This window comes from Colias philodice, chromosome 24 (assembly GCF_061535455.1).
Source record: "Colias philodice isolate Cphi_HAF_F1 chromosome 24, ilColPhil1 Martin Lab GWU primary, whole genome shotgun sequence".
Classification (NCBI taxonomy): Eukaryota; Metazoa; Arthropoda; class Insecta; order Lepidoptera; family Pieridae; genus Colias; species Colias philodice.
In genome coordinates, this window is record NC_143109.1 from 2,725,772 (window position 1) to 2,739,703 (window position 13,932).

At 33.4% G+C, this 13,932-nt stretch overlaps 1 protein-coding gene across 6 annotated transcripts in view; it reads left to right on the forward strand.

The window, feature by feature from the left end:
* The window catches only part of RhoGAPp190 (Rho GTPase-activating protein 190), a 46,075-nt gene continuing 32,143 nt past the window's right edge, over positions 1 to 13,932 (forward strand). For 4 of the 6 annotated variants that reach the window (XM_089710164.1, XM_089710170.1, XM_089710168.1 and 1 more), the window contains exons 1-13: positions 1 to 131; positions 597 to 736; positions 2,524 to 2,636; positions 8,379 to 8,523; positions 8,810 to 9,015; positions 9,375 to 9,617; positions 9,861 to 9,961; positions 10,133 to 10,348; positions 10,561 to 10,723; positions 11,337 to 11,446; positions 12,029 to 12,215; positions 12,767 to 12,882; positions 13,523 to 13,672. In XM_089710164.1, coding sequence (XP_089566290.1) covers positions 673 to 736; positions 2,524 to 2,636; positions 8,379 to 8,523; positions 8,810 to 9,015; positions 9,375 to 9,617; positions 9,861 to 9,961; positions 10,133 to 10,348; positions 10,561 to 10,723; positions 11,337 to 11,446; positions 12,029 to 12,215; positions 12,767 to 12,882; positions 13,523 to 13,672 — 1,814 coding nt within the window. In that variant the 5' untranslated portion in view covers positions 1 to 131; positions 597 to 672. Of the gene's footprint in view, positions 132 to 575; positions 737 to 2,523; positions 2,637 to 8,378; positions 8,524 to 8,809; positions 9,016 to 9,374; positions 9,618 to 9,860; positions 9,962 to 10,132; positions 10,349 to 10,560; positions 10,724 to 11,336; positions 11,447 to 12,028; positions 12,216 to 12,766; positions 12,883 to 13,522; positions 13,673 to 13,932 lie in introns of all 6 variants that reach the window. The other 2 variants (XM_089710166.1, XM_089710167.1) reach the window with 2 other exon arrangements.

The window sequence follows — 13,932 nt, forward strand, 5'->3', positions numbered from 1 at the left end:
GGCAACTCTGTTCTGTACAAAGCAACGCGAGTAGTGTCATTTTGGAAATAATTGCGTTTTCTAAAAGAAATTAATCTCAATTTAAACATAATATAAATACCATCCCGATGTGATAAATAGTTACGTTAATGGTAAATCAAAACTATATTTGTTACATACAAAAACATTGTTATTGGATTCGAGTTGGTATCTTCATACAATTTAATGTGTCAAAGTATACGGGCATTTATTGAGACCACAATAAATTAACACTAAATTATTTCTACTTAACGTTATGATAAAAGCTCGTTGTTAACGATTTTACTGTTCGATAAATACCTAGCTTTTACCTTCATGTAAAATCATTAATTAATAGTCTACCGTAATTTTCACATCTGGTACATCAAACTCGAAATTCTAAATAAATCTAGCACACTTCTCCTTCATTTAAATAAAAATTGCTATTGTTACATTAATATTCATATAATAAAATACCTGGGAAGTGTTTCCGTTTCTCGCCTCTTATATTCTCGGTGGTGTTATCTATATTATCTTTTATATTTACTCTACGCCAAGAAAACATATAATTATCATAGTTTTTGTTTGTTTCATTCAAGTGCAGGTGTGTTGTGATGAATCTAACAAGTGATAGAGTTATTGTTGCTCTTATAGAACGGTTAATGTGATTTCAAAATGGCAAAAAAATCTGATAATACAGGGGGAAAATTAGTAACAGTATCTGTTGTTGGACTTTCTGGTAAGTGGAAATCTTTTTCATAGAAAATTTAAGGTAATAAATTCACACAAACCAATAGGACACTTGAAATTATGTATGAGAATTCATTCATTTCATTCATTCATTCAAGACCCTAATTAAACTATTTTATGTAATAATCATGATGAAACTGAAAAAGTCTCATATAAATTAAGCTATGAATAGATAGTATTGATAAAAAATATGAATAAACCATACAGATGATGTTAAAATTTTTTAATAAATATTTAAGCCCATGAGCTTGTCCACTTGAACATATTACTAGCTGGAGTCTTGTACACACACTTGATACCAGGATTGCCCAGGTGCTCATCTACATTATAATCTATCTCTGTAACAAAACACATTATTATGTGCTTAGCAGTTTTTGTATGACAGAATAACAAATATCCTCACAAACTTTCAAATTTATAAGCTTAGCTAGATAAGATGATAAATCCATACTATTAATATTATAAATGCGAAAGTAACTCTGTCTGTCTGTCTGTTACTCAATCACGCCTTAACTACTGAACCAATTTGCATGAAATTTGGTATATAGATATTTTGATACCCGAGAAAGGACATAGGCTACTTTTTACCCCGGGAAATAGGATAGGTTTTATCCCAGAAATCCCACGGGAACGGGAACTATGCGGGTTTTTCTTTGACTGCGCGGGTGAAGCTGCGGGTGGAAAGCTAGTAAATAATATAGGAATAGATATGTATAGCTATTACATGAAATATAGCCAGTCAATTGGCACCAATACTCTCCGTTACATCAGACTATTGTTATCTCATCTCACAGTTTGGACTTCCTGTCAAAGCTTCCTTTAGCACTTATCTGCTGTGATAATTTCAATGATTACTCTTGAGATATGCGGTTTATCATGTGATAAACGTCTCATCATAGTCTGATTCATCTCAAATTTGTTTGCAAGATAAGTCTGAATGAAATAATGTATTAGATTTCATATAGGTGGTAATTGAGATTGTATTTTTCATGTAATTTTGAGGAAAGAATGTATTAGATTTCATATGGGTGGCAATTGAGTTTGTATTTTGCATGTTGATTTGGTTCTTTGTAGAGTAGAGCTAAATAATTATTTTCTCACATTGGTAGCTGTTTACTGCTTTGATTGAATATTGAATTGAATATGTATTAATACAATAAGTATTATTTAAAAAAAAGGATAAAGTTTTTCTATTAATTTTAAGATTTAATTTACAATTAAATTGCATATTATCTATTCAACTTTTAACCTTATATTTATTGTAGTTTATTTGATGCACTAGCAAGTGCAACCCAACTTTCATATGATATGAATGAAGATGTAAATTATTGAAATTGTATTTAAACACATTCCTATCCTGTTAGGGACCATAGCGTTTTATTAATAATACTGAATTACAAATTTAACACATTACAATATTTCATTAACAAACACATGCAGGAAAAATATGTTCATTGGGAGAAAATTCAGCATTATTCATTTTTAATGTGCTGCTAACTACTGTTAAATAAAATATAAAATATTGATAAGGTTATTTTGACCGTCTCCTTGGTACAGTGGTTAACGCGTGAGGGTAGAACCGAGAGGTCCTGGGTTCGATTCCCGGTGGAGATGAAGAACAAAAAATGTCTTCGGTCTGGTAGGACACAGAAAGCTGATCACCTACTTGTCCCTAAAGAAAATCGATCAGTGAAACAGATGTATAATGCATCTGCCCCTTACCCCACTAGGGGACATGTTACTTCACTTTTTATTTAATGTAAATACAATTTGCAGGCACAGAGAAAGAAAAGGGCCAACTTGGAATCGGCAAGTCGTGTCTCTGCAACAGATTTGTTCGAACTGATGCTGATGATTATAATGTCGATCATATATCTGTGTTAAGTCAGGTAAGAATATTGTTATTATCTATACTTAATATTATAAAGCTGAAGAGTTTGTTTGTTTGAACGCGCTAATCAGGGGAACTACTGGTCCGATTTGAAAAGTTCTTTCGGTGTTAGATAGCCCATTTATCGAGGAAGGCTATAGGCTATAATATATCATCTCGCTAAGACCAACAGGAGCGACGTACTGCGGGTAAAACCGCAGAGCACATCTAGTTATAAAATAGCTTCCCACCAGTGTATTTGATAGAGTTATTTATGATTATAGAGATATTTACATGTTCTAATTCACCAAAATCAATTTATTACACACAATATCAAATCTATTATATGAATTAGAATTTTTACTTAATTTATTGGTTCAGTAATTAAACTTGATGGTCATGGGGAGACTTTGATGCCTCCCCGTCATGCTCACTGTAAAGAGTGCGAAACCTCGTGTTAAAAATATACTTAATGAATAAATTGCGTTCTAAATCATTCATATAAATTTTATATATTCATGTACAAACGAAAAAGAAATTCAACACAAAGAGTATTTTCATTTCATAAAAATGTAGTTCTCAAAATTTCGTCTGGAATTTGGCGAGCATCTATAAACTTCGTTGAATATTGAATTAATAATTTTAATTGTATGTACCGTTGGCTTTGATCAAGCCAGTGTAATCATGTGTAACGGATTAATTGAAATTGGATAATCAATATACATATATATATTTGATATTGTACTTAGATACTATATAGATAACTCCTTATTAGTAGGTTCTTTTTAAAATACGCGAAGAGAAGGTTTTAAAATTATCAATTGATTAATTTAATACATTATGAGTTTAAAATTTATCGTAATAGAATACGTAATCTTAGAAGTTCAAAGCCTTATCAAAGCATCGAAAACAAGTCAATAACTGCGTTAAAAACAACCGACTTCAAACTTGCACTTGCAACATTTACAAATACAGACAAAAATGTTCATAAAATAAAAACTACTGGGCCTATCCGAATAAAATTTTTATGGGACCAATTCGACACCATCCCGCATCGAACAAAAAAAGAATCACGTAAATCGGTTCAGAAACCACGGAGTAATCGGTGTACATACATAAAAAAAAAAAAAAAAAACATACCGGCCGAATTGATAACCTCCTCCTTTTTTTGAAGTCGGTTAATAAGCCTACTTGACATTTTTCATTAAAAGAATTGATATAGGTACATAATATGTATAGCCAAAGATATGCCCTATATATCGTCATATTATACGTTTTTATTACGACAAAGCAAAGTGTTTTTCTCCAATCCCAAACCTACTATAAAAATACGATGAATCTATTTTATCCATATAATTTTCAGACATTTTCATGCTCGAATTATAAAGCTATATTACCAAGTGTAACCTTGCACTCATTGTGCCGTGACCGCTGTCAGGCTGGTCTAGTGGAAAAATGACCAAGGGCCTGTAACTAATACCCATTGCCATGCCGCGCCGTAGAGGGTACGAGCCGTGTACGCTTTTAAAATTGTAGTTACAGTGCTCCAAAAAAGGTTTCTTTTAATAAATAGCCTATTTAACAAGGGGAAAATGTATCTTTCTTATAATTTTTAAATGCCGTAGCGTAGTTTTTACTTCGTAACAATATTCTAATCATATGTTCTAAATTTAGTAAAATATTCGTTTAAATTTCTATGCATACATGTATCATGGGCTGGCTGGCATGGGATATTTCTGCGTTTTACTTAGCACTTAAGTGATTCTGTATACCTTTTACTAAAAATACAAGTACATACATACTACATACTATCAAGAAATGAAATGAAAAATAAAACGTCCATAGACATTATACCATATAGAGGTTATTAGGTAGTGAAAGCACAGTAAATAACACACATTTTTACGATAAATTTTTTGTATAACTCTTCCTGTAAGAATAATACACAATTTAGGAATTGCCCTCATATAAATAACGTAGCTATTCCGGGCTTATTTCAACATTAAAAATATACCGTATACAAGCGAGTCCAGTTAACAAGCTAATGATGTTTAAACGACGTTTAACTTGTTGAGCTTAATTATGGTGTTAGTATTCTTACTAGAGCATTGACTGTTATAGTTCCTACTTGTTAAATAATATATTGAAGACCAGACCTTGCTACTACGTCTCTTGTTTATAAACTTCAAATAAAATATTCACGTTTTTTGCCTAGCGATTATAGCTGCATATATTTCTATTACTATGTATAAAAAGAAAAACTATACAAGAAGTACAAATTGTATACAATGATGTTAATTATAATTTATAATACTAGAACAGTTACAATAGCTTAGATGATATTTCGCAACTATAACGAAGAGAATAACCATTGTCTTCGAATTATGCAATACAGTTAACCCGAAATAAAATTCAACGGCGCGTAGGAAAGTTCATTGTTTTATATGAATAAATGATAACGTAATATACAAAACAATTACGTAAACGAAATATTAAGGTATGATTTATCTTTTGAAAATGTAGGGTATTTTCGCAGTGTTCTGCTACGGAAGGGAGGTCGTGCAGCATCCCGTGTGCGGGCATCCTGTTTGAGAATATAGGTGCTACAGAATTGCGAAATAAAATTCGCAACTGAATATGATCTTATACGAATTAGGATAAGAATTGTGGTCAAAATTCGACTCTCTCACTGTGATGACTCCCACGACTATCATACGTTCTTTTGCAAACATCGCGAACCTACGATATTTTATGCATAATACACTAGATACAATATAACGTATTTGAAGACGACCAAGTGGGTCGTAGTATTTAGTACTTATATAAATAGAAATACATTACTAATTCACGCGTAGTACACATTCACGATTCATGTAAAATAGTCCGTATATTTGTGACCCTCTCTAAAATGCCGTATATCTGTATGAAAACTTGAAAGGTCAGCGATAGCTATTTTTCCTCACGTACCGGTCAAATGTGGCTACTTGACCACATTTTTTTACTTTTTCTTAGCTAACTTATTTATATTAAACTTTTATTAACATTTTATGATTTGTTCATGTCATGAATGATTTCATCATTCACTTTTACTAGGTATTTCTTTAAAATATATTGAATCTGACATTATTTACAAATAAACGTAATACAGGTCAAGTTGACACTGATGTGGTATCTTGACCTTGCACATCAGTTTTCATAGGTAGATGCTTAACATTCTTGTTTTAGGCTAAGTTGCTATTACTTTTTAATTCTTCGACTTTTTAAATATTGCAGCCCCAAGCTTTACAATAAACTGTTAGGCTCTGGCTACTAGGTCAAGTTGCCACGGGATTTGTAATGATTTCATACAAAGCATTACATGTCGGATAGGGTTGTCACAAACAAGACACAAATTTTAATGAACTATTTATTTATTAAACTAAATTTAATACATATGTATATGTATATTACTTAATACTTATAGGTATTTATTAATAGGTAAGGAAACATTTATTTTTCATTAGAAATATGCTAAATCGTTGTCATCAAAGAGAGTATAAGTATCTGGATTGTCCGAAATTTGCAGCAAATTTATTGATTTTACTATGCAAAACTCGAAACAGATAAAAAAAGGAAAAAATGCAGTCACGTTATTTTTTGTGTCAACCCTAGGCGTAGGTCAAGTTGCCACGCAGCGGTCAATGGCAACTTGACCTAACCTGAGGCATCAATGCCCAAGCAAATATTTCGACAGATGAGCCTAAAGTTGGATAGTTCCCACTGTAAAATCAATCTCTAGGGTTTATTACACAACATATCAAAACTGTACTCACCTGAGATGTGCAGTTTAAGCTCTACAAACATAATAATACTGACACCGGCAAAAGATCCTTAGTCACAGTCACACTTCGATACGTTATATTGCGAGAACCAACAGCGTTACCGCTTTAAAATTAAAATATGTTGCCAATTAATATTTTAAAAACCTACCAACATCGATACGTTAGGTCAATTTGCTTTCAATTCTACAAAATTTGATATTTTGTTGTTAAACGGAAGGTGTGGTCAAGTTGCCAAGTAAAGGTCAAGTAGCCACATTTGACGGTACATGCTTGGAATACAAGGCTCTTATTCTCGACGTAACTACATCTAACATTTATACGATTCGTTATGTCCATTTAAAATACATGAATGTTGAAAAGAATGGCCAACTTTTAAACAATTATTTCTGTAAGCGGATTATCCGATTAGAAAAGATAATTATTTACTAAACCTTAAAAAAAGTCGTAATTTGTCTTCCACATAAAGAAAATTGTACAAGATTTATAACTTAACTCGATGTTACATAATAAGCCGTAACTTAAGAACTGTACAAAGCTAACAATGTAACTTATTATACGTTCAACAATAGGTTGTAGACGAAGCGAATCAATCGATTCAAGCGTAATCCGGCTTTGCTTTAATTCATGTTTTCAAAAGATCTTTCATTTAATTTGATATATGATATTAATTCACAATGTTATCGTTTTCGGTATCAGAATGGAAGAGCACGCAAATATTAATGTTCAGAAGTTCTGCATAATGAACATAATACAGTAGCACCTCTATAAGTCGAATATCAAGGGAGACGCCAAAAAATTCGAGTTATAGAGTTTTCAACTTAAGGAGGATTTCGACTTAGGCGGATTTTGATTCGACATAAAGAGTTTGAGGTTTATTCTTATAAATTTTGAGTTAGAGAGGTAAAGTACATTAAAATTCAACTTGCAGAGGTGACAAACATGTTTTTATTTATTATAAATCAACATTATTTCAAATCATTTAAAAAAATAAAAAATATGGCATTAAAAAAGTCAGTATTTTTTTTGCTTTATATAATTTTGTTGTTCTCTAGCATTGTCTAATCTATAAAGAACAGCATGGAGCGCATGTACTATTCACGTCTTCTATGTCATCTTAATCATTAGTATCGGTTTTCTGAGCTACTGAATCGATAATTTCGTCATCAGATACCTACTTAATGCAAACACGTGTTTACGTGAGTCATAAATTTTCATAAATTTATTATCGCATACTCCTAAAATGTTTTCTAAGAAACAATTATAGTGTACTGCACTGTCGGCAAGTTGTTAAAGTCCAAATGATCAAGTTATAAAGATTGTAAAATAAAATGTTGCCATGTTCGAGATACAGAGGTCAAATTTAATTTTTCGAGTTACAGAGTGAAAATATGTACCAAAATGGCTTGGAGGGACTCGGTGATTATTTCGACTAACAGAGGGCCAAAATTTCAAGTTACGGAGGTTTTCGGGTTTGAAGGGAAGGGAACAAGACATTTTTTCGAGATTTGGAGGTTTTTGACTTATCGAGGTTCGACTTAACGAGGTGCTACTGTATATTGACAGTAACTAGAAACTTTCAACTTTTACTCTTATAATATTCAGTATATAGACTACTTAAAATATAGCTGTAACTCTGACTGTTTTACATCCCAGATCAGGCAAGGCGTTATGAATACTTTCTCTAAAAATAATAGGTACATGTTTATATTTATGATCCTCTTCAATTTAACACATTTACATAAAATGTGTGAATACGCTAAAAATAAATTATTTTATAAGCTTTAGTAATAGCGCTGTTATCACTAAATTCGTCTACCCAGCCAGAATTTGATGACACGTATGATCGAGCCCACACTCGCTTTACCTACGTTCAATAACGAATCGCTTTCATTATACACGTTCACCAAATAACATCGCTACTATCAGACTATTCATTTCAGTCGGACTTCAGCGGTCGAGTGGTGAACAATGACCACTTTTTGTACTGGGGCGGGGTTCAGAAAGAGAACGATGAACAGGAATTCAGGTTCGAGGTGCTCGAACAGACGGAGTTTGTGGATGATGCGTGCTTCCAGCCTTTTAAAGGTAAAGTTGATCTATATTTTGATTTGATATTGTTCGCCGTGGTAAAGACGTATTAAGTGAGGGATATATTCGAATTTTCTGGATGTTTACATAACCAGGGAAACAAGATTTAACTTTAGTTTTTGTTTTACTTTCTTTATTTTTATTAGGCTTACATTACAAATGTATTCCATAGTTAGTGCAAATCTTGATATTTTCAGGATATTATTGTAGTTTTCTTGTGCGTATTTATGATACAAAGATCCGAACGAATAAATTTTGCAACTGGATTACGCTTTTTTTGCAGCGGTGGGTAAGACGGAGGCGTACGTGAAACGGTGTGTGGCCACCAAACTGCAGTCCGCAGAGAAACTCATGTACGTGTGCAAGAATCAGCTCGGCATTGAGAAGGAGTATGAGCAGAAGTATATGCCTGATGGAAAACTGTCTGTGGACGGGTTCCTCTGTGTGTACGATGTGAGCCTCGTGCCCGGGAGAACTTGGGAGAAACAGGTAAGATATCTGGTAGATTATTGGCAACGACTTGTATTATATTATATATATTGTGTATATATTCTTGTATATATTCTTCTTCGTAGGGAAAATAAATAACGTTATATTGATGTGTTTTGTCGTTTATTCGGAACTATCTTCTACGATAATATTATCGGTAAATAATCTGCTTATTGTTATTTTTAATAGTCACCAGTTGTGCCAATTTATCAGCGAAAAATTCATTCTTTCATTTGTCATTGTCCACCAATCGATTTTTTAGTGTTGTAAAACAATCAAAATATCGATTTCCGCTATCAGTAGAATCATAGTTTCATATTAAGTAAGTATTTCAATTTATTTGACAAAATCTTTTCCAGAACGAAATAACAGCGGCCATCCTGCAGAACATAATCAAGCTCAAGAAGCCTGTAGTTCTCGTAACATCTAAAAACGACGAGGCCTGTGAACAAGGGGTCCGCGAGGCGGAGCGTTTAGTGCAACGCAAGGAGTTCAAAGGCTCTATACCGATCGTGGAAACGTCGAGTCATGATAACGTGAATGTGGATCAGGCGTTCTTCCTGCTTGCACAGATGATTGATAAGACGAAGGCCAGAATTAAGGTAAATTTGTTCTGGTCGTATTTAAAAAAATAAAGCTCATGGACTGTGGTTTAGAACTTTATTTAATAAAAAAAAACTGTATATTGACTATGTATTATTTAGTATCCAAAAGATCAAAATGGGTCTGTCGTTAAAAAATGCGTGTGTGTCGTCTTTACACAGACATTTAAAGCGCTAGTCTATACCGTAATAACGCACAGACCGTTTACAAAAAACGCTCTTAACATTTTTTTATTGTTTTAGGTTGCAAATTATGCCGAAGCCTTGAGGATAAGACGAGAACATCTAGACTTCGTGACTGAAGCTTTCACGCAACTTATCAGAATACATGTGCAGGATCATAAGTGAGTAATAAAAATTAAGTAACAAACATCAACATAATTTGATTTAAACAATTTATATGCGTCCTGTTACAAAGATATATGTTTTATTGAAAAATGAAGAATGTTAAATTATTTTAGATTATTTACTCGATATTTTTAAAGGTATTTTATTATTATTTTTTATATTTTTAGGGAAATGTGGTCAGCTGCGAGTAAGCGATTATGCCATTATCCCGAATGGACCAAATTCGTACAGCAATTTGGCAATGATGGCACTCAGGTTGTCTTCCGTCGACATATACGCCGTTTGAAAGAGGAGCGATCGGCTAAAAAGCTTCGCAAGCAATTGGCGAAACTGCCGCAAGTTTTATCGAGAATGCAGCTATCTACTGAGGATTTGCAAGAGAAGTGAGTTTAAAGTGCTAATAATGACAGTTTATTTTAGAAATAAAGTAGTCAAAAATCATTAACAGATATATTGAAACATAATTATTATAATAACTGCAAAACTTTTGTCACACCTGAAAATATTGTAACATTACTTCAGTACGAATCCATCCATCTGAATAAATAAGGTACAAAAAAAATTTTTACTCAAATATATATAACCATTCCTATAGCGAATGGGGCGCAATAGTACGTCAGATACGCACGCACCGCGACTTCACGGTGTACTTCAGCGAGGGGCTCCGCCACGACTCCGCCTCGCCCTCCGCCTCCGACGCGGACAGCCCGCTGCCCGCAGACACCACGTTAAGAGTGGGGGAACGGGCTAGGTACCAGGTACGTGTGTAAACTGTAAAATTATGAAAAATAACAGGTAGGTATGAAAAAAAGATAAGAGTGTAAAAAAGAGGCAAAAAACCTAGACCCCCTTTATTTTTTTTGTACGTATTTGGGACATTGCGAGCGGGCGAGCTGCCAGGAGCGCATAGATTTGCAGGCAATCATGACGTATTGGGCGCTATAGTATGCTAGATTGCAAGGGGCTCCGCCACGACTCCACATTGTCAGTTGGAGAAAGGGCTAGGTACCAGTGTAAACTGTAAAGTTATAAAAAAAAATAGCTTAGACAGGAAAAAAAAATAATAATAGGGTAAGTGTAAAAAAGACCAAAAAGCTTCTTTATTTTGTACGTATTTGGCACGTTACGAGCAGGCGAGGTACCAGGAGCGCATAGGTTTGTAGGCAATAATATGGGGCGCTATAGTACGCCAGATACGCTACAGCACGCACCGTGATTTCACATAGTAATTCGTTGTTTAAAAATTTTCGAAATCTGTTCAATAAATCGATTATACAACAAAACCTGAACTTAGGTTTAGGATAGATTATTTTATTATCAACGTATCTGTACTTTTAATGTGAATAAACTTATTTTTAATACTTGTTACAGACATTGGGACAATCACAAAAAATCCCTTACGAGATCTTGGATACGAACGAAGCTGCGTCCGTCTTCAAAGCGTACTTGCATGAAGCGCAAGAGAAACAAAGGAATTTGGAGTAAGTTTTATTTATTTTTCTATTACAATATGATAATTATTTTTAATAACAAATGCCAATATTTGTTTTTCAAGCTTTATTTGCTAGAGACAACTTTTTAATTGGTTTTGGTCATTTATTTTACCTTCTGTGATTTGACATACTCTTATGCGATTTTTACTATCACCTTTTTAATTAGTCATGAACGTAATTTTTATTCAGAATTTATAAAGACGAATTCTTCTTTATTTTCTATCAACAATAGTTATCATTTTAGGTTACCATTTACATTTAGGAAATTACATTGAACTTAACTATAATCACTTATCAACAATAGTAATAATTTTTATTAGTTAACCATTTATATATTCAAATTTACTGTACTTAGGGCTGATTTTTCAATCCTTGGATAAAACTTATTCTTCGAATAATGTATAAAACTACCATTTTAAACACGTATTCTGATTGCCCGTATTTGACAGTTTACGTGACATTGTAATATTATCGTGTAATACTTTATTGGACGGATAAGTTTTATCCAAGCATTGAAATATCGGCCCTTAGTAAATTTTATCAAATTACTGACTATTCCTCTCACACTAGATGGTGCCAACAATTCAAGCGGCTTCTAGAAGAGACCGGTTACGTGACGCCGGGTAAGCAACTGTCGGAGGTGCGCGTTTTATTGATGGGTCGAGAGTGTTATGAGGCATTGTCAGAGGAACAACAGCAGAGGGTGTATGATGAACATCAGAGGGAGATACAGAGACGGGCTAAGCACAATTTTCAGGTGGGTTCGTGTGTTTGTATTCGTATAAAATTCAGATTACGGCCTTAATAATAAAAAGTTAAACAATGGATAAATTTCAACCATTTTCTACCATAGCTGTGTCCTGCTCTTGCTCACATGAAACGTCAATCATAAAAACAAGACAGGTTATTGCAATAACTAATCCATTGCATAGCGAATGGGTAACATTTTATTAGTAAGACCGTTAATGTATGAAAAGTTCTAATTTTTACAAAGTGAAAATATAAGCGCGTTGTTTCTATCCTGGGATGAGCAACCTTTTCCGAAATTTTCTATTGTCATGGCACAGTTCGTATGGCTTCTGATTTCCACATTTGTTTTTTTTAAATGTATATCTATACCAATTATTTTAAATAGTTTCCCACAATATTAATCTAAAATTTCTCAGGTATCATCATAACCTGTAATATTAAAAGTGTCGTCAAATTGATTTTCGCCAAAATATATATTTTTTTTAAGTATCTACATGTTTTTTATAATGTACTCGTTATTTATACGCAGTAAAACTATATTAAATATTTTTATTTTAGGAGCTATTACTGGAGCACGCAGACTTGTTCTATCACTTCAAGAGAATATCACCAACCGGGACCATCACACAAGAGGACATTAAGGAAATCACTGATGTACTGCAAGATGACTTCCGGTAAAATACGTACCGTAATTTTAAATAAGGGCTGGTTTTTCAATCCTTGGTTAAAACTTATTCATCGAATAACGTATTATACTACCATTTCAAAAATGTATTGTAATTGTCCGTATTTGAAAGTTTACAGGTGACATTATAATATATTCGTGTAATACTTTATTGGTCGGATAAATTTTAACCAAGGATTGAAAAATCGGCTCTAAATGTGTTGAAGCATTTTATTATACGACAAGATTAATTATTACTCTTAGCTTTAGATTTATTGTTGTGCACATGTTGTGCTTTTCTGATGTCAAATTGTTTTTTGGGATTTCTGTGACTGTCACAATTCATCGTTTTTATTTAAGTAACACAAATTTCGTTTATGTAGTGCTATTTTTTCGGTCTTTGAGCATAACATACGATACTTCACTACATAGTATAAAACAAAGTCGCTTTCTCTGTCCCTATGTATGCTTAAATCTTTAAAACTACGCAACGGATTTTGATGCGTTTTTTTAATAGATAAAGTGATTCAAGAGGAAGGTTTTAGTATATAATTTATTAGGTTTTAGACAAAGCGGGCGAAGCCGCGGGCGGAAAGCTAGTAGAGAATAATGTATTCGAATTTCCTGTATAAAAACATTTTCGTCCACAGATACAAAATGCTGGACCGCATGGAGCAAGACAGGAAGCTCATGCTGTTCCAACACCTCGGGTTCGTGCACTGCCCCATGCGGGAGCACTGCCCCGCGGGGGCAAACTGCCTGGACGCCACGCTGCCCGTCGTGCTCAATACTAGAGTGGGGTGAGTGACAGACAGACGGACATATACACAATTATAAGTAATAATTTATACATAACAAGTAACAAGTAAAATTCTATAAATATGAATCTTTTTTGCTTCGATCACAGCATCACGCGTGAACGGCTGGACCGGTTTCGATAGTTATTTTTTGTTATTATCAGGAGAAGGATCTTATGAAAGAAAATCTTGAGAAATATGCTCGATAAATACTTAAAAATGAAGAAAACTTAACGACTATTTAACTTCATGCTGACAGATCG